Source organism: Salvelinus fontinalis, chromosome 41, assembly GCF_029448725.1.
Source record: "Salvelinus fontinalis isolate EN_2023a chromosome 41, ASM2944872v1, whole genome shotgun sequence".
In the NCBI taxonomy this organism is placed as follows: domain Eukaryota; kingdom Metazoa; phylum Chordata; class Actinopteri; order Salmoniformes; family Salmonidae; genus Salvelinus; species Salvelinus fontinalis.
Genome location: NC_074705.1, coordinates 24,078,302 through 24,104,675, shown reverse-complemented (window position 1 = coordinate 24,104,675; position 26,374 = coordinate 24,078,302). Strand labels below are relative to the sequence as shown.

Here is a 26,374-nt window from a genome sequence, read left to right as displayed (position 1 = left end):
TGGTATAGCATTCTTGTTGTCCGCATTGATGTTATCATGCAGTGGATCTTGTTTCGTAATAAACAAGTCTTGATTTTTGTAATATCTGTTATTTAAATGGATGTTATAGGTATGTAGGTAGCAAAACCCTTGCTCTACAGTATACCAACTCAAATCACTGCAGACAGTCGAATTCCCAGAGGATTCCAAGTATGGGCAAAATCTCTGAAAGATGGGCCCTTGCCAGAGAAAACCTAGCTGCTGTGGCGCCAAATGTTATGTTATGCATGACCAATCCAACCATTAGCTTGAATAGCAGAATGGGGCTGATTTTCAGCCAATTGAGCCAATGTACAAGGTTGGATTTAGTGATGTCATCTTTGTGGAGTCCTCTGATTTCTTGTTTCCTGTTCCACCATCAGTCATCTTTAACTGACCATACCCGGGGTTTGGCCAAATATGGATTAAGGGCTGACCTGGGAACAGTGGAAATGCCATAGATGTCACAGCTGTGTTGCCTCGCTGAAGTGTTAACTGATGGGCTTTCAGTTCTGGCACTGCTCCCCCTTTCTGTAGCTCTCCAGGTCCAGTTGGTCTGGTCCCCTGGGATGTGTCACAGCTGGAGAGGTTGGACCATTCAGACTTTCTAACAGGGGGGTCCTTGGAGAGGATGGAAAGTGGCGTTAGATACTTTATATCTCAAACACCAGCTGACATCTGTCTGTTTATGGTACAGCAAGATCAGTGTTTCACATTACAGCCTGTTCCAATAGTCTTTGATGGGCTAGTCACCACTTGTAACAAGCATTGCAAGTTAGCACCAATAAACAATGATGATGGTTTCACATTTGGCTACTTACATTTATTTAATACATTTTTGTACCCCTTTTTCTCCCCAATTTCGTGGTATGCAATTGGTAGTTACAGTCTTGTCCTATTGCTGCAACTCCCGTACGGACTCGGGAGAGGCAAAGGTCAGGAGCCATGCGTCCTCTGAAACACAACCCTGCCAACCCTGCCTGTTGCTTCTTGACACAATGCCTGCTTAACCCGGAAGCCAGCCGCACCAATGTGTCGGAGGAAACACCCTGCACCTGGCGATCGTGTCAGCGTGCACTGTGCCCGGTCCGCCACAGGAGTCGCTAGTGCGCGATGGGACAACGACATCCCTGCCGGCCAAACCCTCCCCTAACCTGGACGACACTGGGCCAATTGTGCACCGCCCCATGGGTCTCCCAGTCTTGGCTGGCTGCGAGAGAGCCTGGACTTGAACCAGGATCTCTAGTGGCACAGCTAGCACTGCGATGCAGTGCCTTAGACCACTGCGCCTCTCGGGAGGCCCCCGGCTACTTACATTATTGTAATTAAAGTACATTCTTATGTCTGTACAGTAGTTTTTGGCACTGTCATCTTGGAACCTGGAGGTTTAAACAAACAGTTGTTTGGTGTTCGGCATCTCTGATGCATCATTGAATTAGGAAAATATTTTTCTGTTGCTCTTTGCACACAGTTAGTAGGCCTTCTGATTTTCCCAAACAATTACTTATTACAGTTTTCAGACGAAGAGAACAGCACCATTTCTTCAGCACGGTCTCGAGGCAATGAAGCCTTTTACAACGAGGTAGCGTTCTGTTAACTTTTTTATTGTTCACTGTGCCATACCTAAGTTTATTTAAAACAGAGTGAAACTCAGACATGAGGTTACTAGATGGACTGTAGTTGAGTCAATGTTTGGGTTGCGGGACATTTTAGGCCCTCTTGGCTTGTTATAAGAGGAAGCTCTTTGCTAGGATAACAGACGTGAAGAGGAGAGGATGAAGATAGGATAGAGAGGCGAGGGGATAAAATAACACTATACAGTACATACGGAAAGTATTCAGGCCCCTTGACTTTTTCCATATTTTGTCACATTACAGACCTATACATATTACCCCATAATGAGAATTGAAAAACAGTTTTTTATTTTTTTTGCAAAAAAACTCAACAGAAACACCTTATTTACATAAGTATTCAGCCCCTTTGCTATGAGAGTCGTAATTGAGCTCAGGTGCATTCTGTTTCCATTGACCATCCTTGAGATGTTTCTACAACTTGATTGGAGTCCACCTGTGGTAAATTAAATTGATTGGACATGATTTGGAAAGGCACACACCTGCCTATATAAGGTCCCACAGTTGACAGTGCAAGTCAGAGCAAAAACCAAGCCATGAGGTCGAAGGAGTTGTCCATAGAGCTCCGAGACAGGATTGTGTCGAGGCACAGATCTGAGGAAGGGTACCAAAACATTTCTGCAGCAATGAAGGTCCCCAAGAACACAGTGGCCTCCTTCATTCTGAGCAATCGGGGGAGAAGGGCGTTGGTCAGGGAGGTGACAAAGAACCCGATGGTCACTCTGACAGAGCTCCAGAGTTCCTCTATGGAGATGGGAGAACCTTCCAGAAGGACAACCATCTCTGCAGCACTCCACCAATCAGGCCTTTATGGTAGAGTGGCCAGACGGAAGCCACTCCTCTGTAACAGGCAAGACAGCCTGCTCGGAGGTTGCCAAAATGTACATAAAGACTCTCAGACTATGAGAAACAAGATTCTCTGGTCTGATGAAACCATGATTGAACTCTTTGGCCTAAATGCCAAGCGTCATGTCTGGAGGAAACCTGGCACCATCCCTACGGTGAAGCATGGTGGTAGCAGCATCATGCTGTGGGGATGTTTTACAGCGGCAGGGACTGGGAGACTAGTCAGGATCGAGGGAAAGATGAACGGAGCAAAGTACAGAGTGCTCAGGAACTCAGACTGGGGTGAAGGTTCACCTTCCAGAAGGACAATGATCATAAGCACACAGCCAAGACAACGCAGAAGTGTTTTCGGGAAGAGTCTCAGAATGTCCTTGAGTGGCTCAGCCAGAGTCCAGACTTGAACCCAATCGAACATCTCTGGAGAGACCTGAAAATCGTGGTGCAGCAACGCTCCCCATCCAATCTGACAGAGCTTGAGGGGATCTTAAGAGGAAAATGGAAGAAACTCCCCAAATACAGGTGTGCCCGAACTTGTAGCGTCATACCCAAGAAGACTTGAGGCTGTAATCGAGTGTGAATACTTATGTAAACGTCCTATTTATTTATTTTTTATTTTTAATACATTTGCTAAAATGTCTAAACCTTTTTTTGCTAAGTCATTATGGGGTATTGTGTGTAGATTAATGAGAGAAACATTTTTTTAAATCAATTTTAGAATAAGGCTGTAACGTAACAAAATGTAGAAAAAGTCAAGGGGTCTGAATACTTTCTGAATGCACTGTATATACAGCTAAATATATCAAATTTCAACATTGACATAAATGTTACTGTTTCTTTTATTCACTAAGGAAGATTGATTAATTCTCAGTGTAATGTATTGTTATGGATATGAATGAATGCAGGTTGGTGAATGTGTCGATTGGCAAGCAGGATTTTTGTAGCTACAAGATTTCTCATGTTTTTTCTAGATTGTATTCGTATAGTGCTTTCCACCATGTCTAAAAGTACTTCATACCGTAACTCACCCTCATCCACTAGCACCTACCTGGGTGATACAACATGGCAGCCATTTTGTGCCTCACAGAAACCACCCACCACAAATCAGCTTAGTCATGGTTTGAGAGCCAGTCGTTAGCCCTCGTCCCGAGCCACTTCAGCATGTTTAGACTGGCGGGCCTGTTGTGCTGGGCTCTGGGCCCAGACGCTGGGTACTGTACTTAACAAGCTTATTGGATTCCCACATGGCCCACTTTCACATGCATAGACACACACACACACACACACACACACACACACACACACACACACACACACACACACACACACACACACACACACACACACACACACACACACACACACACACACCCTTGTTTTGTTCTGGGCTCTTTAGTTTGTGCATGACATTCTATGGTCAGTGCATGCATTGTTAAGCCCACTCACTTCACTAAATGATGCTGCCATGTTATTCCAAATATGGAAGTTAATGATATAGCAGGTGACATACAGAGATCAGGTGAATAAGCTCAGCTGACAGACATACAGTGCATTCAGTATTCAGACCCCTTCACTTTTTCCACATCGCAGTCTTATTCTAAAATGTATTAAATTGTTTATTTTCCTCATCAATCTACACACAATACCCCATAATGACAAAGCAAGAACAGGTTTTAGAATTTTTTGCAAATTTAAAATGTGCACTGTAGGCCATGGATGGGAATATATTCCCTATTGGGATGGGACATCTACAGTACGTAATCGACAGGATATTCCCTTAATCTATGTCTGACTGGGAATCGCTGGAACGCTGTAGGGTTCCCTATTACTGCAGTGCTGTGGAACGTCTCTGAGCGTTGCCAGGATAGCGTGAAGGATCAGACCAGTGTGGAGAATCATGGAATCATGTCAGATTGGGAACAGGGAAGGGAAGCTGTGGCTCAGCTGCTAAATGACTGAAATGAAATGTGATCCTGGGTTGTGGTGGTCGTGTTCCCACGTTCTCCCCTGTCAACACGACATCTACCTGCATGGGATTGGGAATCCCCATTCAATGCAGTGCAACTCAGTCCCAGATGATTTTGTATAGTGCAGTACAAGTGAGTGAGTCAATGGATTCTCTATTATGACATCCATGTTGGCAAAACATGGCTGGTATGTAACTGGAAATACTTTCTGACAGCTATAGTGGATACATTCCATATTCCTCTTTTGTTCTGCCTCTCTTATCTTTTTCATTATCGTTCCTTGTTATGTTCGGTAGACAGAAATTAGTTACTCCCTGAGGCTCTTTTGTGACTCGGGTTGGTGTTGGGTTAGTGTCTGCGGTAGTGTTGGGTTAGTGTCTGCGGTAGTGTTGGGGTAGTGTCTGCGGTAGTGTTAAGTTAGTGTCTGCGATAGTGTCTGCGATAGTGTTGGGTTAGTGTCTGTGGTAGTGTTGGGTTAGTGTCTTCGGTAGTGTTGGGGTAGTGTCTTCGGTAGTGTTGGGGTAGTGTCTGCGGTAGTGTTGGGTTAGTGTCTGCGGTAGTGTTGGGGTAGTGTTGGGTTAGTGTCTGCAGTAGTGTTGGGTTAGTGTCTTCGGTAGTGTTGGGGTAGTGTCTTCGGTAGTGTTGGGGTAGTGTCTGCGGTAGTGTTGGGTTAGTGTCTGCGGTAGTGTTGGGGTAGTGTTGGGTTAGTATCTGCAGTAGTGTTGGGGTAGTGTTGGGTTAGTGTCTGCGGTAGTGTTGGGTTAGTGTCTGCGGTAGTGTTGGGTTAGTGTCTGCGGTAGTGTTGGGTTAGTGTCTGCAGTAGTGTTGGGGTAGTGTTGGGTTAGTGTCTGCAGTAGTGTTGGGTTAGTGTCTGCAGTAGTGTTGGGGTAGTGTTGGGTTAGTGTCTGCAGTAGTGTTGGGTTAGTGTCTGCAGTAGTGTTGGGTTAGTGTCTGCAGTAGTGTTGGGTTAGTGTCTGCGGTAGTGTTGAGTTAGTGTCTGCGGTAGTGTTGGGTTAGTGTCTGCGGTAGTGGTGGTTAGTGTCTGCGGTAGTGTTGGGTTAGTGTCTGCGGTAGTGTTGGGTTAGTGTCTGCGGTAGTGTTGGGTTAGTGTCTGCAGTAGTGTTGAGTTAGTGTCTGCAGTAGTGTTGGGTTAGTGTCTGCGGTAGTGTTGAGTTAGTGTCTACGGTAGTGTTGGGCTAACCGGGCCACAGCTGTGACTGCCCTAGCGCCCTGTCAGATGGACCAATAGCAGGTGCATCCGATGAGAAGCTGCCTCCCCCTCGCCCTCTCTGCCTCCCACTAATTGTCTGAAATCCCACGGGATCTTCAGCTAAGCGTCGGCTGGCTTGCAGGTTTAGAATGTAGAAAGCATAACCAGTGTCTAGTGAGACCCTAGCTGGCTTAGCAATATGGTGTGGGAGTGAGTACAGACTGTACAGACTAAGTGGTGTTGCTGTGTTAGTGTGTGGAAACATATGTTTGGGATTAGTCCAAAAAGTGTTGAGTCTCTTGTTCCAATTCATCTTAGGATGTAGTACGATAGTCCTTGTGTATTGGTTGTTGTCCAAGGGCTGCACCCAAGTATTTTCCAAAAGTCAAATAAATGCCTTTCACACAAGTCACAACTGGAAGTATGATACTAATATGAGACATGATGCATTTTAAAATGTAGGTTTACTCAACCTCCTGAAAGGGCATTCATAGATTTAGCCCGTGGTAACTTGTAGAATAGACACTGGCTGGAATGCGATTTTAACCAATCAGCATTCAGGATTTAGACCCACCGATTGTATAATCTTCATTATAAACTGTGTGGTTCGAATCCTGAATGCTGATTGGCTGACAGCCGTGGTATATCAGACCCTATACCATAGGTGTTACTGCTTTAATTACGTTGGTAACCAGTTTATAATAGCAATAAGGCACCCAATGGCTGTATCCAGGCACTCTGCGTTGCGTCGTGTATAAGAACAGCCCTTATCCGTGGTATATTGCCCATATACCACACCCCCTCGATCCTTATTTCTTAAGTATGATATGATATTGCACTTACTTATGAATGCCACTTTTGGCCATTGAAAAGTTAGATCCCCTTTAGGAGACACTATTAGCTATTGGAATAACTCCTTGTGGTTCAGTCTAGATCCTCTGACACTAAATGACAGTGTTACGGAGTTCACTTCCCCTGTTTAAGTTTACATCACTGGAGGGATAGGACATCTCAAATATCTCTGGTTCGTGTGACATTCACATTGTACAGTGTGGGCTTTTCTGTAAACAGCTGTCATAAATCTACTCTGACAATTCACCCATGAGAGGATGTCTGTCTGTCCAGTGTTTAGTTCCCTAGAGGTGCTATTTCATGTGAATGTGATGGTTAGTCTCATGTAACTATTCCTCATTTCCCTCTAGGCTATTTGAGTCCATGGGAACTGGATTACAGTCAGACGTTTTTCCATGCTAAAACAGCCCAAGTTCATTTGACACAGTCTTTGCCTGCTGAACCCCAAAACTCTCTCCATAAAGCTTTATTTTTGCTTTTATTTTACAACTACTACCTAGCTTGGTCAATCAGGCTTACTGCTGCGCTTGAAAGATAATGTGAGCTGTCACGAGATCTGCTATCGCTCATCATAGAAAAATAGAAGGGTTCATCATTGACCGCATACTGTAGGTCCGTGAATGTCTTGACCTGTGAGGTGAGGTTGAACCATTAACTAATAGAGTCTGAAGCCCAATAGAGTCTGAAGCCCTATTGATTCTGAAGCACAATAGAGTCTGAAGTCCTATTGAGTCTGAAGTCCTATTGAGTCTGAAGTCCTATTGAGTCTGAAGCCCAATAGAGTCTGAAGCCCTATTGAGTCTGAAGCCCTATTGAGTCTGAAGCCCAATAGAGTCTGAAGCCCAATAGAGTCTGAAGCCCTATTGAGTCTGAAGCCCTATTGAGTCTGAAGTTCTATTGAGTCTGAAGCCCAATAGAGTCTGAAGCCCAATAGACTCTGAAGCCCTTTTGAGTCTGAAGCCCAATAGAGTCTGAAGCCCTATTGAGTCTGAAGCCCTATTGAGTCTGAAGCCCAATAGAGTCTGAAGCCCAATAGAGTCTGAAGCCCTATTGAGTCTGAAGCCCTATTGAGTCTGAAGTCCTATTGAGTCTGAAGTCCTATTGAGTCTGAAGCCCTATTGAGTCTGAAGTTCTATTGAGTCTGAAGCCCAATAGAGTCTGAAGTCCTATTGAGTCTGAAGCCCTATTGAGTCTGAAGCCCTATTGAGTCTGAAGTACTATTGACCCCCGAAACCCTATTGAGTCTGAAGCCCTATTGAGTCTGAAGACCTATTGAGTCTGAAGTGCTATTGAGTCTGAAGTGCTATTGAGTCTGAAGTCCTATTGAGTCTGAAGCCCTATTGAGTCTGAAGTGCTATTGACTCTGAAACCCTATTGAGTCTGAAGCCCTATTGAGTCTGAAGCCCTATTGAGTCTGAAGCCCAATTGAGTCTGAAGTGCTATTGAGTCTACTGGGGTTGGTCCATGTGGCCCTGCAACAGACCTTTGCTGACATTTCGCTGACCTTTCGTTAGGTCACGAGTTGGTACCCACTGGGCACATACTTCAGTTCAACGTCTAGTTTTGATTTACATTTGGTTGAGTTGTTAGCTAACGTGAAATCAACTAAACAATTTACCATGTCATTGGATTTTAGTTAAAAGTTGGGTTAAATAATAACTAAATTCCCTTACCCTGATGACTTTTTAAAAATGCAATCAGTTTTCCACTTTGTTTCAACATCATCACATATCCTTTTTGTTGTTGAAACGATGTGGAAACAACGTTGATTCAACCAGTTTTTGTCCAGTGGCTTTGTTGTTTTCTCCACTGCACATGTATGACCTGAGGCACTCATCACGGCTAAGTCACTTGGTGAAGCACAGCACACCAATCGAGGCATGACGCTTTCTAATCTGCAACTGAACTGTGCCCTTGTACCCTTCGGTAACCTCATGTCACTGATAAAGTACTCTGTGTATGCTTACTCTATGCCCTTAACAACGGACTCAGGATCAGTTTGGCTGTTTAGCTGAGGGTTAAGTTTGGGGGTATGGTAAAGGAAGGTGGTACAGGCTTAGAAAAAAGGGAGCTGTCTAGAAGCTAAAAGGGTTATTCGGCTGTCCCCATAGTAGAACCCTTTTTGATTCCAGGTAGAACTAGGGTTGCAAAGCTACCAGTAGTTTACCAAAGTTACCGGAATCTTCAGTCATTTTGGGTTATTAACAGAAAATATATGGCAATCTATCATAACTTTGGTCATTTATACTTGAATAACTTTTACAAAATGTATTCATACAGTATATAGGATTATTTTTTTCAAATATTTGTGTCCATATTGGCCACAGGTTTCTAGTATATATACCATCTGGTTCAAGAGAAAATAGTCTAAATAATGAAACTCTGCAACTCGTACAACTATTGACTTTTTTCACAACCTCCACCAGTTTGACACTGAAAAATTGTCAAAAAATGTATAGTAAAATAAATAAAAGTGTGTAAAAAAATGTTTTAAATACACTGCTCAAAAAAATAAAGGGAACACTTAAACAACACAATGTAACTCCAAGTCAATCACACTTCTGTGAAATCAAACTGTCCACTTAGGAAGCAACACTGATTGACAATAAATTTCACATGCTGTTGTGCAAATGGAATAGACAAAAGGTGGAAATTATAGGCAATTAGCAAGACACCCCCCAAAACAGGAGTGATTCTGCAGGTGGTGACCACAGACCACTTCTCAGTTCCTATGCTTCCTGGCTGATGTTTTGGTCACTTTTGAATGCTGGCGGTGCTCTCACTCTAGTGGTAGCATGAGACGGAGTCTACAACCCACACAAGTGGCTCAGGTAGTGCAGTTCATCCAGGATGGCACATCAATGCGAACTGTGGCAAAAAGGTTTGCTGTGTCTGTCAGCGTAGTGGGGGTGTCTTGCTAATTGCCTATAATTTCCACCTTTTGTCTATTCCATTTGCACAACAGCATGTGAAATTTATTGTCAATCAGTGTTGCTTCCTAAGTGGACAGTTTGATTTCACAGAAGTGTGATTGACTTGGAGTTACATTGTGTTGTTTAAGTGTTCCCTTTATTTTTTTGAGCAGTGTATATTTCATGCTGTAACCCTCATATTAAACACCAATGATATTCACTAAATTGATGGTTTATATTTTGGATAATGTTTTGCAGCTTTTATATTCAATGTTTTATTTGAAAATCATCTTATTTAATTATTTTATATACTGTATGTTACATGTGGTAAGGTCACACAGAGGGCCAGAGATAATTACAGACACCTGTGACAATCTGAAGTACCCAAAAGGGACACTAAATGTCTTGTGATAGATTAAATAAAATCCTTGAAAGATGCCAACATTCTGGTAATTTACTGGTAAACTTGTAAAGTTTCCAGTAATATACCCTCCCTTTGCAATGCTAGGTAGAACCCTTTTGGTTCCAGGTAAAAACCCTTCTGGGTTCCATATTGAACCTTTTTCACAGAGGGTTTTTACATGGAACCCAAAAGGGTTATCTTATGGGGACAGCCAAAGAACAATTTTTGGAGTGTATAGCTGATCCTAAACCAGTGGTTAAGTGTGTAGCGTAAACAGGAGCTGAAAAAAAGGTCTGGTCCAGAAACAACTCAAAGTCCCGAAGCCCTAGGCACTTCATGTAGACCAGTCTGAAAGAAGCCCTGGGCACTTCATGTAGACTAGTCTGAAAGAAGCCCTGGGCACTTCATGTAGACCAGTCTGAAAGAAGCCCTGGGCACTTCATGTAGACTAGTCTGAAAGAAGCCCTGGGCACTTCATGTAGACTAGTCTGAAAGAAGCCCTGGGCACTTCATGTAGACTAGTCTGAAAGAAGCCCTGGGCACTTCATGTAGACTAGTCTGAAAGAAGCCCTGGGCACTTCATGTAGACCAGTCTGAAAGAAGCCCTGGGCATTTCATGTAGACTAGTCTGAAAGAAGCCCTGGGCACTTCATGCAGACTAGATCTGAAAGAAGCCCTGGGCACTTCATGTAGACTAGTCTGAAAGAAGCCCTGGGCACTTCATGTAGAATAGTCTGAAAGAAGCCCTAGGCACTTCATGTAGACTAGTCTGAAAGAAGCCCTGGGCACTTCATGTAGACTAGTCTGAAAGAAGCCCTGGGCACTTCATGTAGACTAGATCTGAAAGAAGCCCTGGGCACTTCATGTAGACTAGATCTGAAAGAAGCCCTGGACACTTCATGTAGACTAGTCTGAAAGAAGCCCTAGGCACTTCATGTAGACTAGTCTGAAAGAAGCCCTGGGCACTTCATGTAGACTAGATCTGAAAGAAGCCCTGGGGACTTCATGTAGACTAGTCTGAAAGAAGCCCTGGGCACTTCATGTAGACTAGTCTGAAAGAAGCCCTGGGCACTTCATGTAGAATAGTCTGAAAGAAGCCCTAGGCACTTCATGTAGACTAGTCTGAAAGAAGCCCTGGGCACTTCATGTAGACTAGTCTGAAAGAAGCCCTGGGCACTTCATGTAGACTAGATCTGAAAGAAGCCCTGGGAACTTCATGTAGACTAGATCTGAAAGAAGCCCTGGACACTTCATGTAGACTAGTCTGAAAGAAGCCCTTGGCACTTCATGTAGACTAGTCTGAAAGAAGCCCTGGGCACTTCATGTAGACTAGTCTGAAAGAAGCCCTGGGAATTTCATGTAGACTAGTCTGAAAGAAGCCCTGGGCACTTCATGTAGACTAGTCTGAAAGAAGCCCTAGGCACTTCATGTAGACTAGTCTGAAAGAAGCCCTAGGCACTTCATGTAGACTAGTCTGAAAGAAGCCCTGGGCACTTCATGTAGACTAGTCTGAAAGAAGCCCTGGGCACTTCATGTAGACTAGTCTGAAAGAAGCCCTAGGCACTTCATGTAGACTAGTCTGAAAGAAGCCCTGGGCACTTCATGTAGACTAGTCTGAAAGAAGCCCTGGGCACTTCATGTAGACTAGTCTGAAAGAAGCCCTGGGCACTTCATGTAGACTAGTCTGAAAGAAGCCCTGGGCACTTCATGTAGACTAGTCTGAAAGAAGCCCTGGGCACTTCATGTAGACTAGATCTGAAAGAAGCCCTGGGAACTTCTTGTAGACTAGTCTGAAAGAAGCCCTGGGAACTTCATGTAGACTCAATCTGAAAGAAGCCCTGGACACTTCATGTAGACTAGTCTGAAAGAAGCCCTGGGCACTTCATGTAGACTAAATCTGAAAGAAGCCCTGGGCACTTCTTGTAGACTAAATCTGAAAGAAGCCCTGGGAACTTCATGTAGACTAGATCTGAAAGAAGCTCTGGGAACTTCATGTAGACTAGATCTGAAAGAAGCCCTGGACACTTCATGTAGACTAGTCTGAAAGAAGCCCTGGGCACTTCATGTAGACTAGTCTGAAAGAAGCCCTAGGCACTTCATGTAGACTAGTCTGAAAGAAGCCCTGGGCACTTCATGTAGACTAGTCTGAAAGAAGCCCTGGGCACTTCTTGTAGACTAGTCTGAAAGAAGCCCTGGGCACTTCATGTAGACTAGTCTGAAAGAAGCCCTGGGCACTTCATGTAGACTAGTCTGAAAGAAGCCCTGGGCACTTCATGTAGACTAGTCTGAAATAAGCCCTGGGCACTTCATGTAGACTAGTCTGAAAGAAGCCCTGGGCACTTCATGTAGACTAGTCTGAAAGAAGCCCTGGGCACTTCATGTAGACTAGTCTGAAAGAAGCCCTGGGCACTTCATGTAGACTAGATCTGAAAGAAGCCCTGGGCACTTCTTGTAGACTAGTCTGAAAGAAGCCCTGGGCACTTCATGTAGACTAGATCTGAAAGAAGCCCTGGGCACTTCTTGTAGACTAGTCTGAAAGAAGCCCTGGGAACTTCATGTAGACTCAATCTGAAAGAAGCCCTGGACACTTCATGTAGACTAGTCTGAAAGAAGCCCTGGGCACTTCATGTAGACTAAATCTGAAAGAAGCCCTGGGCACTTCTTGTAGACTAGATCTGAAAGAAGCCCTGGGAACTTCATGTAGACTAGATCTGAAAGAAGCCCTGGACACTTCATGTAGACTAGTCTGAAAGAAGCCCTGGGCACTTCATGTAGACTAGTCTGAAAGAAGCCCTGGGCACTTCATGTAGACTAGTCTGAAAGAAGCCCTAGGCACTTCATGTAGACTAGTCTGAAAGAAGCCCTGGGCACTTCATGTAGACTAGTCTGAAAGAAGCCCTGGGCACTTCTTGTAGACTAGTCTGAAAGAAGCCCTGGGCACTTCATGTAGACTAGTCTGAAAGAAGCCCTGGGCACTTCATGTAGACTAGTCTGAAATAAGCCCTGGGCACTTCATGTAGACTAGTCTGAAAGAAGCCCTGGGCACTTCATGTAGACTAGTCTGAAAGAAGCCCTGGGCACTTCATGTAGACTAGTCTGAAAGAAGCCCTGGGCACTTCATGTAGACTAGATATGAAAGATGCCCTGGGCACTTCTTGTAGACTAGTCTGAAAGAAGCCCTGGGCACTTCATGTAGACTAGATCTGAAAGAAGCCCTGGGCACTTCTTGTAGACTAGTCTGAAAGAAGCCCTGGGAACTTCATGTAGACTCAATCTGAAAGAAGCCCTGGGAACTTCATGTAGACTCAATCTGAAAGAAGCCCTGGACACTTCATGTAGACTAGTCTGAAAGAAGCCCTGGGCACTTCTTGTAGACTAGATCTGAAAGAAGCCCTGGGAACTTCATGTAGACTAGATCTGAAAGAAGCCATGGACACTTCATGTAGACTAGTCTGAAAGAAGCCCTGGGCACTTCTTGTAGACTAGATCTGAAAGAAGCCCTGGGCACTTCTTGTAGACTAGTCTGAAAGAAGCCCTGGGAACTTCATGTAGACTAGTCTGAAAGAAGCCCTGGGCACTTCATGTAGACTAGATCTGAAAGAAGCCCTGGGCACTTCATGTAGACTAGTCTGAAAGAAGCCCTGGGCACTTCATGTAGACTAGTCTGAAAGAAGCCCTAGGCACTTCATGTAGACTAGTCTGAAAGAAGCCCTGGGCACTTCATGTAGACTAGTCTGAAAGAAGCCCTGGGCACTTCATGTAGACTAGTCTGAAAGAAGCCCTGGGCACTTCATGTAGACTAGATCTGAAAGAAGCCCTGGGCACTTCATGTAGACTAGTCTGAAATAAGCCCTGGGCACTTCATGTAGACTAGTCTGAAAGAAGCCCTGGGCACTTCATGTAGACTAGTCTGAAAGAAGCCCTGGGCACTTCATGTAGACTAGTCTGAAAGAAGCCCTGGGCACTTCATGTAGACTAGATCTGAAAGAAGCCCTGGGCACTTCTTGTAGACTAGTCTGAAAGAAGCCCTGGGCACTTCATGTAGACTAGATCTGAAAGAAGCCCTGGGCACTTCTTGTAGACTAGTCTGAAAGAAGCCCTGGGAACTTCATGTAGACTCAATCTGAAAGAAGCCCTGGACACTTCATGTAGACTAGTCTGAAAGAAGCCCTGGGCACTTCATGTAGACTAAATCTGAAAGAAGCCCTGGACACTTCATGCAGACTAGTCTGAAAAAAGCCCTGTGCACTTCATGTAGACTAGATCTGAAAGAAGCCCTGGGCACTTCTTGTAGACTAGATCTGAAAGAAGCCCTGGGAACTTCATGTAGACTAGATCTGAAAGAAGCCATGGACACTTCATGTAGACTAGTCTGAAAGAAGCCCTGGGCACTTCTTGTAGACTAGATCTGAAAGAAGCCCTGGGCACTTCTTGTAGACTAGTCTGAAAGAAGCCCTGGGAACTTCATGTAGACTAGTCTGAAAGAAGCCCTGGGCACTTCATGTAGACTAGATCTGAAAGAAGCCCTGGGCACTTCATGTAGACTAGATCTGAAAGAAGCCCTAGGCACTTCTTGTAGACTAGTCTGAAAGAAGCCCTGGACACTTCATGTAGACTAGATCTGAAAGAAGCCCTGGGCACTTCTTGTAGACTAGATCTGAAAGAAGCCCTGGGAACTTCATGTAGACTAGCCTGAAAGAAGCCATGGACACTTCATGTAGACTAGATCTGAAAGAAGCCCTGGGCACTTCATGTAGACTAGTCTGAAAGAAGCCCTGGACACTTCATGTAGACTAGATCTGAAAGAAGCCCTGGGCACTTCTTGTAGACTAGTCTGAAAGAAGCCCTGGGCACTTCATGTAGACTAGACCTGAAAGAAGCCCTGGGCACTTCATGTAGACTAGTCTGAAAGAAGCCATGGGCACTTCATGTAGACTAGATCTGAAAGAAGCCCTGGGCACTTCTTGTAGACTAGATCTGAAAGAAGCCCTGGGCACTTCATGTAGACTAGACCTGAAAGAAGCCCTGGGCACTTCATGTAGACTAGATCTGAAAGAAGCCATGGGCACTTCATGTAGACTAGATCTGAAAGAAGCCCTGGGCACTTCTTGTAGACTAGATCTGAAAGAAGCCCTGGGCACTTCATGTAGACTAGACCTGAAAGAAGCCCTGGGCACTTCATGTAGACTAGATCTGAAAGAAGCCCTGGGCACTTCTTGTAGACTAGTCTGAAAGAAGCCCTGGGCACTTCATGTAGACTAGATCTGAAAGAAGCCATGGGCACTTCATGTAGACTAGATCTGAAAGAAGCCCTGGGCACTTCATGTAGACTAGACCTGAAAGAAGCCCTGGGCACTTCATGTAGACTAGATCTGAAAGAAGCCATGGGCACTTCATGTAGACTAGATCTGAAAGAATCCCTGGGCACTTCATGTAGACTAGATCTGAAAGAAGCCCTGGGCACTTCTTGTAGACTAGTCTGAAAGAAGCCCTGGGCACTTCATGTAAACTAGTCTGAAAGAAGTCCTAGGCACAGATCTATAAGAATTGGACAAATCAGAATGCAAGGTGACATTTTTATTATACTGCTTACAGCTATCCAATGTTTTCAGATCTACACAGTGCCCTGGGACCTAAGTAAGGGCTAGTGCTTTGTTTCTGGACTGGGCCAATGGGACTCCTGTATTGTAAGCACTGGCTTCGTGTGTGTAACCTCACTTCCTGTCCTGTCTCCCCTGCAGCAGAGAGTGGTGTGACTCTACTGCAGCTGATCGGAGACCTGCCTCCTGATGAATCCCGGGCCGGTCCGGGGGGGAAACCCGCCTACTATTTCGGAGGGCTGGACGGGCTTACTGCTGCGGGACAGCCGGCCCTGGCCCACCTCCCCAACCCCTTCTACAGAGACTTCTCCCTGATCTTCCAAATCATCCCCTCCAGCCCCGGGGTCCTCTTCTCCATCACAGACGCCTCCCAGAAGTTCATGTACGTGGGGGTGAAGCTGAGTGCCCCGGACGCTGACGGCAGGAATCAGAAGATTATGTTCTACTACACAGAGCCCGACTCTGAGGCCTCGTACCTGGCCGCTAGTTTCACTGTGCCCTCCCTGGACCTAGTCTCCTGGACCAAGTTCTCTCTGTCCGTGTTCAATGACCAGGTGACCTTCTTCATGGGATGCGACGCCTCTGGGAAGACGGTGAAGTTGGAACGCTCGCGGGATGACATGGAGCTGGACAGGGGGGCGGGCATCTTCGTGGGTCAGGCGGGAGGCGCGGACCCTGACAGGTTCGAGGTACAGTATGGATCGCCAACCACACCTCTAATGCTGACCTGACCACACATATTTACCTCTAACTTTATTGTTCTCTCATGTAAAACATATTTATTGTTCTCTCATGTAAAACATCTTTATTGTTCTCTCATGTAAACCATCTTTATTGTTCCCTCATGTAAAACATCTTTATTGTTCCCTCATGTAAAACCTCTTTATTGTTCTCTCATGTAAAACATATTTATTGTTCTCTCATGTAAAACATCTTTATTGTTCTCTCATGTAAAATATCTTTATTGTTCTCTCATGTAAAACATCTTTATTGTTCCCTCATGTAAAACATCTTTATTGTTCCCTCATGTAATACATCTTCATGTTTCCCTCTTGTAAAATATCTTTATTCTTCCCCCATGTAAAATATCTTTATTGTTCCCTCATGTAAAACATTGGTATAACTCTTCCTAAAGTCTCTGTCGTTCTGCACCCCCACCCCCAACCCTCGCTCTGGTGTCAAACCCTATGTGACCATCACATGTGGTTAGCCGGGTCAGTGACTATGCTGAGGGGTCAAAGTTGAAAGGCCAGACGACAGGACAGGTCAGCAAATAGATTTACTAGAGGGAGGAGGGGTTAGTAGTGCTGTTAGTGAGATGTGACTGGCTGTCTGGCTTTCCTGTTGCCAGTGACACATACCTGACTGAGATTCCTGTGGGAGCGATTATTGAGGGATTTACCCCCAAACAACGCGTGGGTTTAGGTTTCAACTCACTCACACCTGCTGTTTTTAACAGTGTGTTGAAATGTGCATTCTCATAGTCTAACTCTATTAGGCCCCTGGGAGAGATTTAGAACCCTGTCTGTTGTTTCAGCAAGACTCTGTCTGTTCTGAGTTAGTAAGGCCACGGTCAGTCAGACACATCCTCTTTACATTTTATTGTATATTAATGGCTTAGATCCTGACTGGCATCATTAAATTCATACTGCCCCAATGGCTATACAGTATCTCCTTTCTCACAGCCATCAGTGTGTTTGTCTGTCTCTGTGTGTGTGCCTGTGTGTCTGTGCGTGTTGTGCAGGGGGCGATTGCTGAGCTGAACGTGGTGGGTAACCCTCGAGCAGCTGAGCTACTCTGTGAAGACGATGATGACTCAGACGCTGTGAGTGATTAGACTGTAGAACCAGACACAGTTTAGTAGGAATATGATATGATTCATGTCAACTAACGTTTTCTCAAATGCCTTGACTTGTCTATGTTTGTCTTGCTGTCTCTCTTTCTCTGTCTCTGTCTCTCTCTCAGGCCTCAGGTGACTTTGGCAGTGGGGATGGGGACAGAAGAGAGACCGGCAAAACTGTAAAGATATCTTCTTTATCCTATGTTGTCCTGTTAATCTATTCTATGATGTGGAATTAGAAGGAAGGATTTACTGTGAAAGTATTGGATCAGGGTCTGTGTCCTGTCTAACCTTCCTCTCTTCCCTCCTGTCAGACCACCCCTCCATCTCTCCGACCGGTGCCAGAGCCCCCTCTGACATCATCAGTGAGCGACAGGCTCTCAGAGACAGGTCAGTGGGCTGAGTCGAACAATGATGACATCATCTGTAAAGTTATCCTCTAAAATATTACTTAGGTTTATTGAAAATGCGCATATAATAGTCAACCAACCAAGCTATATTTAGAGTAACTGCAGTGCTAACAAAAACTGTTGATGTAAAAACTGTGAAACTATCTGTAATGGAAATATGTACCTAGTGTAATACCACACTACTTGAGAACCTTGTTGCTCGTTAGATACGGTATGCTGGAATATACAGCACACTAGCACCTTCTAGTGGAGAAGGTAGACATTACCTTTAATTTTCCTTCAAGAGTGGCTGATTGTAAAGGTAAAGGGGGATACCTAGTCAGTTGTACAACTGAATGTATTCAACAGGAATGTGTCTTCCCCATTTAACCCCTCTGGGGAGGGGGGGGGGGGGGGCTGCCTTAGTCGACATCCACGTCATCGGTGCCTGGATTAACTACCTTGCTCAGGGGCAGAACGATAGATTTTTAACTTGTCAGCTCGGGGATTCGATCCAGCAACCTTTAGGTTACTGCCCCAACGCTCCTACCCGCCAGTGGATTGTTGATCATTGTTAGTGTTTTCTAGTGTACGAACTAGGCATGCAGGTAAGTGTGTTTGTGTTGATTGACTGTAGGTGACAGGAATCATCAGACCTCAGTAGAGTCCAGACCAGGGTCAGGAGGTCAACCAGGTAGGTCACTGTAAACTTTATCTGTCTGGCTGTCTGTCTGGCTATATTATAAACACTCTCCAATGAGGTCCAGTGGAGTTCCCTGACAACCAGTCCCTGATTTCAGGACAGTATACCCTTACCACTCCATGTCAGAATTCAGGGAAGCTAGGTTGAGCATGTCCTGTCTGCATGGAACTCTGTGGAGTAGGTTGGCATGGAACTCTGTGGAGTAGGTTGGCATGGAACTCTGTGGAGTAGGTTGGCATGGAACTGTTTGGAGAAGGTTGGCATGAATCTCTGTGGAGTAGGTTGGCATGGAACTGTGTGGAGTAGCTTGGCATGGAACTGTGTGGAGTAGGTTGGCATGGAACTGTGTGGAGTAGGTTGGCATGAAACTGTGTGGAGAAGGTTGGCATGAAACTCTGTGGAATAGATTGGCATGGAACTCTGTGGAAAAACATGTGTATAGAACTCTGTGGAATAGTTTGGCATGGAACTCTGTGGAATAGTTTGGCATGGAACTCTGTGGAAGGGGAGGACAAAGGTAGTAGGATGCTAACTGAGGATAGAGGATGCTAGTGAAAGTGATGATGACAGCAACATTCATGCCGATGATGACCACGATGTTACTTCTGACGTCTATTCTAACACCCACCTCTCCCTCTCTATGTGTCTCTCTGTGTATTGTCAGGCCCTACTGGTTCTAACAGGGAGAAGGGGGACAGAGGGGAGAAGGGCAGTCCAGGGGACAGAGGTCCCCCCGGGCCAAAGGGGGACTCGGGGTCTTTCTCCAGCTCTGCCTCTTCCTCTGGCTCTTCATCAGGCGGAGGAGAACGTGGAGAAAAGGTACTGCATGCTGCCTGGGACACTACTGTGTGTTATACACCCCTTATAACTGATGACCCCCATAGCTGATTACATCTGATTCAGACAGACCTCATACATGCCTCTGAAACACATGTAATAGTTCCAACATTACATACAACTTGTCTTTGTCTCCTTTTTCTTTCAGGGAGACACAGGCTTGAAGGTACGTTTTGACTTTGTCCTTCCCAGCTTCTTTTTATTTGACTTCATCTTAGCTAGTCATTGAAGTGATCAGATTAAATAGGTAGTTGATTGTTTTCTTCCCACAGGGCAGTTCTGGGTTCGGTTACCCAGGCTCCAAGGGGGACCGTGGCGTACCTGGTCCCCCTGGCCCTCCTGGCCCTGGGGGGCCAGCTGCCCAGGTTGTGAGGCTAGGGGACGGCTCTGTGGTGCAGCCAGTGGCCGGGCCAATGGGGCCGATGGGGCCCCCAGGGGTCAAAGGACCAGCAGGACCCCAGGGACCAGAGGGAGAGGCGGTGAGTTGTACCATACCTTCTGACATACAGTGCATTCGGAAAGTATTCATTGACTTTTACTCCTTGACTTTTTCCACACTTTACGTTACAGCCTTATTCTAAAATGGATGAAATCATTTCCCCCCCTCATCCATCTACAAACAATACCCCATAATGACAAAGCAAAAACAAGTTTTTCGACATTTTTGCACGTATTAAAAATAAACAACTGAAATCACATTTACATAAGTATTCAGACCCTTTACTCAGTACGTTGTTGAAGCAACTTTGGCAGCAATTACAGCCTCGAGTCTTCTTGGGTATGACGCTACAATCTTGGTACACCTGTAATTGGGGAGTTTCTCCCATTTTTCTCTGCAGATCCTTGCAAGCTCTGTCAGTTTGGATGGGGAGCATTGCTGCACAGTTATTTTCACGTCTCTCCAGAGATGTTAGATTGGGTTCAAGTTCGGGCTCTGGCTGGGCCACTCAAAGACATTGAGACTTGTCCCGAAGCCACTCCTGCGTTGTCTTGGCTGTGTGCTTCGGGTCGTTGTCCTGTTGGAAGGTGAACCTTTGCCCCAGTCTGAGGTCCTGAGCGCTCTGGAGATGGTTTTCATCAACTATTTCTCTGTACTTTGCTCGTTCATCTTTGCATTGATCCATCCCTGCCGCTGAAAAACATCCCCACAGCATGATGCTGCCACCACCATGCTTCACCGTAGGGTTGGTGCCAGGTTCCCTCCAGACGTGACACGCAAACTCCAAGCGGGCTGTCATGTGCCTTTTACTGAGGAGTGGCTTCCGTCTGGCCACTCTTCCATAAAGGCCTGATTGTTGAAGTGCTGCAGAGATTGTTGTCCTTCTGGAAGGTTCTCCCATCTCCGTCTGAGCTCTGTCTGAGTGACCATCGGGTTCTTGGTCACCTCCCAAACCAAGGCCCTTCTCCCCCGATTGCTCAGTTTGGCCGGGCGGCCAGCTCTAGGAAGAGTCTCGGTGGATGCAAACTTCTTCCATTTAAGAATGATGGAGGCCACTGTGTTCTTGGAGACCTTCAATGCTGAAGAAATGTTTTGGTACCCTTCCCCAGATCTGTGACTCGACACAATCCTATCTCGGAGCTCCACGGACAATTCCTTCGACCTCATGGCTTGGTTTTGGCTCTGACATGCACTGTCAACTGTGGGACCTTATATAGACAGGTGTGTGCCTTTCCAAATCATGTCCAATCAATTTAATTTACCACAGGTGGACTCTAATCAAGTTGTAGAAACATCTCAAGGACGATCAATGGAAACAAGATGCACCTGAGCTCAATTTCGAGTCTCATAGCAAAGGGTTTGAATACTTATGTAAATAAGGTATTTCTGGGGGGTTTATGCAAACATTTCTAAAAACCTGTTTTTGCTTTGTCATTATGGGGTATTGTGTGTAGATTGCTGATCTATTTAATCAATTTTAGAATAAGGCTGTATCGTAACAAAATGTGGAAAAAGTCAAGGGGTCTGAATACCGTATTTTCGTGCCTAATTTCCATAGGCACTGTATTCTATGTAGAGCATTCTCACTTTATTTGGTCTCAGTACTTGTACATTTTCTTTGAATTGACTGCAACAAACCATATCTATTTCATTCCCCAGGGGGATCCAGGAGAGGATGGCAAATTAGTGAGTGTCACTTTATGCCATTGATCTCATGTCATGGTTTTTTATTCATTATTAATTGTGTGAGGAGAAATACAGTGGTAGTCAGATGTCATTATTGATAAGCGGTGGTGGTCAGTAGCAGTGGTCAGACAGTGTCAGCCTCACTAAGCTGTGTCTTCTCTCTCTGTCCCACCACAACTCAGGGACCTGCCGGAGACAGAGGGTTCCCAGGAACACAAGGAGACTCAGGGGTCAAAGGACAAAAGGTAAAGGCCAGAAGCCATTTATTTAAGAGCATGAGTATTTGAATATTATCGGAGGTGCCCAAAGGTTAAATACTGAGTGTTTTCCCTGTGACCTCTCCAGGGGGATCGTGGTGATGGTCACCCAGGACCCAGGGGTCCTCCAGGGCCACCTGGACACCCAGGCCCAGTTGACCGCGCTGTGAGTCAACCACTACAGCATCAGGCCATTCAGCCCATAAATTCATGTGGATCAGACATGAATATACCAATATACCACTGTTAATGTTTCTTAATTTGTCCCTAGACATTTGTGGATATGGAAGGCTCAGGAGGATTCCCAGATTTGGAGAAAATACAGGTATGTTTTAGCTGATGCAGAGATTTTGAGTTTGGCCCAGAAAAACGACTTTTCACAAACTGTATATTGTGAAACCCAAGACTGTTTTGTCGACTGTTTCTTTAGACTCTCCGTGGTCTACCAGGCCCCCCCGGCCCCCCAGGTCCCCCTGGCCCCTCAGCCGGTGGTGTCAGCTCCCATGAGTCAGGCTCTTTCGGGCCCCCTGGACCTCCCGGACAGGACGGGGCCCGTGGCCTACCAGTGAGGACCCTCTCTCTACTATATCTGACATGACCATATGTTTTGTGCCTAGTTAACTGTAGACAGCACAACTACAGCATTGAAATGAATGTCTTGATTTGTTGACCATTATGTATTGATATCATGCTGTGTTTTTCAGGGGCCCGCTGGTCCACCTGGCAGGCCTGGAACCCCAGGACCCAGTAGCGGAGAGAAGGTATGAGACAGGGAGGAGACTTATTTTATTTCAGCTCAACTGATCATACTAAACTCACCAAAAAAAGAAACGTCCTCTCACTGTCAACTGCGTTTATTTTCAGCAAACTTAACATGTGTAAATATTTGTATGAACATAACAAGATTCCACAACTGAGACATAAACTGAACAAGTTCCACAAACATGTGACTAACAGAAATGGAATAATGTGTCCCTGAACAAAGGGGGGGTGTCAAAATCAAAAGTAACAGTCAGTATCTGGTGTGGCCATCAGCTGCATTAAGTACTGCAGTGCATCTCCTCCTCATGGACTGCACCAGATTTGCCAGTTCTTGCTGTGAGATGTTACCCCACTCTTCCACCAAGGCACCTGCAAGTTCCCAGACATTTCTGGGGGGAATGCCCCTAGCCCTCACCCTCCAATCGAACAGGTCCCAGACGTGCTCAATGGGATTGAGATCCGGGCTCTTTGCTGGCCATGGCAGAACACTGACATTCCTGTCATGCAGGAAATCATGCACAGAACGAGCAGTATGGCTGGTGGCATTGTCATGCTGGAGGGTCATGTCACGATGAGCCTGCAGGAAGGGTACCACATGAGGGAGGAGGATGTCTTCCCTGTAATGCACAGCGTTAACCTGTCTAGGATCAGCGTGGCGCTAGCGGCACACCCCCCCCCCCCCCCCACTGAAAAACCAGTGCCGCGAAATTCAAAAAAAATATTTTTTTTAAATATTTAACTTTCACACATTAAAGTCCAATACAGCTAATGAAAGACACAGATCTTGTGAATCCAGTCAACATGTCCGATTTTTAAAATGTTTTACAGGGAAGACACAATATGTAAAGATGTACATCTATTACCTAAAAACACATTAGCATAATCCACCATCTTTTATTTGTCCACCAACACCAGTAGCCATCACCAATTCGGCTAAACTAAGATATTTATAGCCCCTAACCAACAAAAAAACTCATTAGATGACAGTCTGATAACATATTTATGGTATGGGATAGGTTTTGTTAGAAAAAAGTGCATATTTCAGGTAGATGGCATAGGTTACAATTGCACCCACCGTCACAAATGGAATAGAAAAACTACTTAGAGCAACGTGTTTACCTACTTACTAATCATCAAACATTTCGTAAAAATACACAGCATACACGAATCGAAAGACACAGATCCTGTGAATACAGACAATATTTCAGATTTTCTAAGTGTCTTACAGCGAAAACACAATAAATCGTTATATTAGCATAGCACATAGCACATAGCAGCCCAGCATTGATTCTAGCCAAAGTGAGCGATAAAAGTCAACATCGCCAAAAGATATTAATTTTTTCACTAACCTTCTCAGAATTCTTCCGATGACACTCCTGTAACATCATATTACACAATCCATATAGAGTTTGATCGCAAATGTTTATATTTAGCCAACAAAATCATGGTTAGACAATGTGAAATGTAGACAAGCTGGTCAGAAAATGTCCTTGCGCCACTTAGACAGTGATCTACTCTTATACATAAATACTCATAAACGTGACTAAAAAATATATTGTGGACAGGGATTGATAGACAATTTAATTCTTAATACAATTGCGGAATTACATTTTTTAATTTATCCTTACTTTTCAATACAGTTTGCGCCAAGCGAAGCTACGTCAAAAAACATGGCGTCCTAAGCCACTAAAATGTTTCGACAGAAACACGATTTATCATAATAAAAATGTCCTACCTTGAGCTGTTCTTCCATCAGTATCTTGGGCAAAGGATCCTTTCTTGGGAGTAATCGTCTTTTGGTGGAAAGCTGTCCTCTTGCCATGTGGAAATGCCAACTGCGTTCGGGATGAACTGAAAAGCGTGCCCAACTATTCACATCGTTGCAAAAATAAATGTCCCAAAATCGCACTAAACGGATATAAATTGCTATAAAACGCTTTAAATTAACTACCTTATGATGTTTTTAACTCCTATAACGAGTGAAAAGATGACCGGAGAAATATAACAGGCTAAACTAACGCTTGGAACAGGAGAGGGTCGGTGTCCTCCACGCGCGTGACGCACCAAGAAAAGACTTGCTAGCTACAGGGTTTTTTGATTTATAGGGCCTGTGAACGCGCAATCGACCCCATTGGAATCGTCATCACGTAAAGGCATCCAGGGGAAGACGTAAGAAGTGTCCGTACAGTCATAGCAATAAGAGTGCCCTTTTAACTGACTTCAGAACAGTGGCCAACATTTCTGAAATCTGAATCCATGTCAGGGAAATTGCTGTAGAATGGGCTCTGTTCCACTTAGAGACAAAATTTCAACTCCTATAGAAACTATAGACTGTTTTCTATCCAATAATAATAATAATATGCATATTGTACGATCAAGGATTTTGTGGGAAGCCGTTTCAAAAATTACCCAATTAGCATAAATAGTCTAAACAGCGCCCCCATCCCCAACAGGTTAAGATTGCCTGCAATGACAACAAGCTCAGTCCGATGATGCTGTGACACACCGCCACAGACCATGACGGACTCTTCACCTCCAAATCGATCCCATTCCAGAGTACAGGCCTCGGTGTAACACTCATTCCTTCGACGATAAACGCGAATCCGACCATCATCCCTGGTGAAACAAAACCGCGACTCGTCAGTGAAGAGCACTTTTTGCCAGTCCTGTCTGGTCCAGCGATGGTGGGTTTGTGCCCATAGGCGACGTTGTTGCCGGTGATGTCTGGTGAGGACCTGCCTTACAACAGGCCTACAAGCCCTCAGTCCAGGCTTCCTCAGCCTATTGTGGACAGTCTGAGCACTGATGGAGGGATTGTGCATTCCTGGTGTAATTCGGGCAGTTGTTGTTGCCATCCTGTACCTGTCCCGCAAGTGTGACGTTCAGATGTACCGATCCTGTGCAGGTGTTGTTATACGTGGTCTGCCACTGCGAGGACGATCTGCTGTCCGTCCTGTCTCCCTGTAGCGCTGTCTTAGGCGTCTCACTGTACGGACATTGCAATTTATTGCCCTGGTCCACATCTGCAGTCCTCATGCCTCCTTACAGCATGCCTAAGGCATGTTCACGCAGATGAGCAAGAACTCTGGGCATCTTTCTTTTGGTGTTTTTCAGAGTCAGTAGAAAGGCCTCTTTAGTGTCCTAAGTTTTCATAACTGTGACCTTAATTGCCTACCGTCTGTAAGCTGTTAGTGTCTTAACAACCATTCTACAGGTGCATTAATTGTTTTTGGTTCATTGAACAAGCATGGGAAACAGTGTTTAAACCCTTTACAATGAAGATCTGTGAAGTTATTTGGATTTTTACGAATTATCTTTGAAAGACAGGGTCCTGAAAAAGGGGCGTTTCTTTTTTTGCTGAGTTTATATATCACTGTATACAGCACACACAGAACTGGACCTTTGTATAGGGATCCTTTTGAGATGATTGTCTCTTTCTCTCTCTGTATCTCTCTTTCCCCATCTTTCTCTCCCTCTCATCCGCAGGGAGAAGCTGGTGATCTAGGTCTTCCAGGGCCCAGTGGAGAGAAGGTGAGCTCTGAAATACACCCATACTATCCCACCTCTAATCTTAAATATGAATATATAGCTATTTTCACTTTGACCTTGTTTCTTTGGTGCTGTTTGGTGTGGGACTTCTCCTAGAGATCGATAGTCTAAACATGATGTTGGTGGTGGGACTTCTTCTAGAGATCGATAGTCTAAACATGATGTTGGTGTGGGACTTCTCTTAGAGATCGATAGTCTAAACATGATGTTGGTGATGGACTTCTCCTAGAGATCGATAGTCTAAACATGATGTTGGTGATGGACTTCTCCTAGAGATCGATAGTCTAAACATGATGTTGGTGTGGGACTTCTCCTAGAGATCGATAGTCTAAACATGATGTTGGTGGTGGGACTTCTCCTAGAGATCGATAGTCTAAACATGATGTTGGTGATGTACTTCTCCTAGAGATCGATAGTCTAAACATGATGTGGTGTGGGACTTCTCCTAGAGATCGATAGTCTAAACATGATGTTGA

At 45.0% G+C, this 26,374-nt stretch overlaps 1 protein-coding gene across 3 annotated transcripts in view; it reads left to right on the top strand.

The window, feature by feature from the left end:
- The window catches only part of LOC129840479 (collagen alpha-1(XVIII) chain-like), a 116,612-nt gene that overhangs the window by 42,189 nt on the left and 48,049 nt on the right, over positions 1-26,374 (top strand). For 2 of the 3 annotated variants that reach the window (XM_055908395.1, XM_055908393.1), the window contains exons 2-16: positions 15,578-16,125; positions 17,181-17,261; positions 17,402-17,455; positions 17,591-17,666; positions 18,303-18,359; positions 19,033-19,187; positions 19,354-19,371; positions 19,478-19,684; positions 21,304-21,330; positions 21,513-21,575; positions 21,676-21,753; positions 21,859-21,912; positions 22,018-22,152; positions 22,292-22,348; positions 25,836-25,880. In XM_055908395.1, the coding sequence (XP_055764370.1) occupies positions 15,578-16,125; positions 17,181-17,261; positions 17,402-17,455; positions 17,591-17,666; positions 18,303-18,359; positions 19,033-19,187; positions 19,354-19,371; positions 19,478-19,684; positions 21,304-21,330; positions 21,513-21,575; positions 21,676-21,753; positions 21,859-21,912; positions 22,018-22,152; positions 22,292-22,348; positions 25,836-25,880 (1,655 nt within the window). The remainder of the gene's footprint in view (positions 1-15,577; positions 16,126-17,180; positions 17,262-17,401; positions 17,456-17,590; positions 17,667-18,302; positions 18,360-19,032; positions 19,188-19,353; positions 19,372-19,477; positions 19,685-21,303; positions 21,331-21,512; positions 21,576-21,675; positions 21,754-21,858; positions 21,913-22,017; positions 22,153-22,291; positions 22,349-25,835; positions 25,881-26,374) is intronic. The other variant, XM_055908394.1, reaches the window with a different exon arrangement.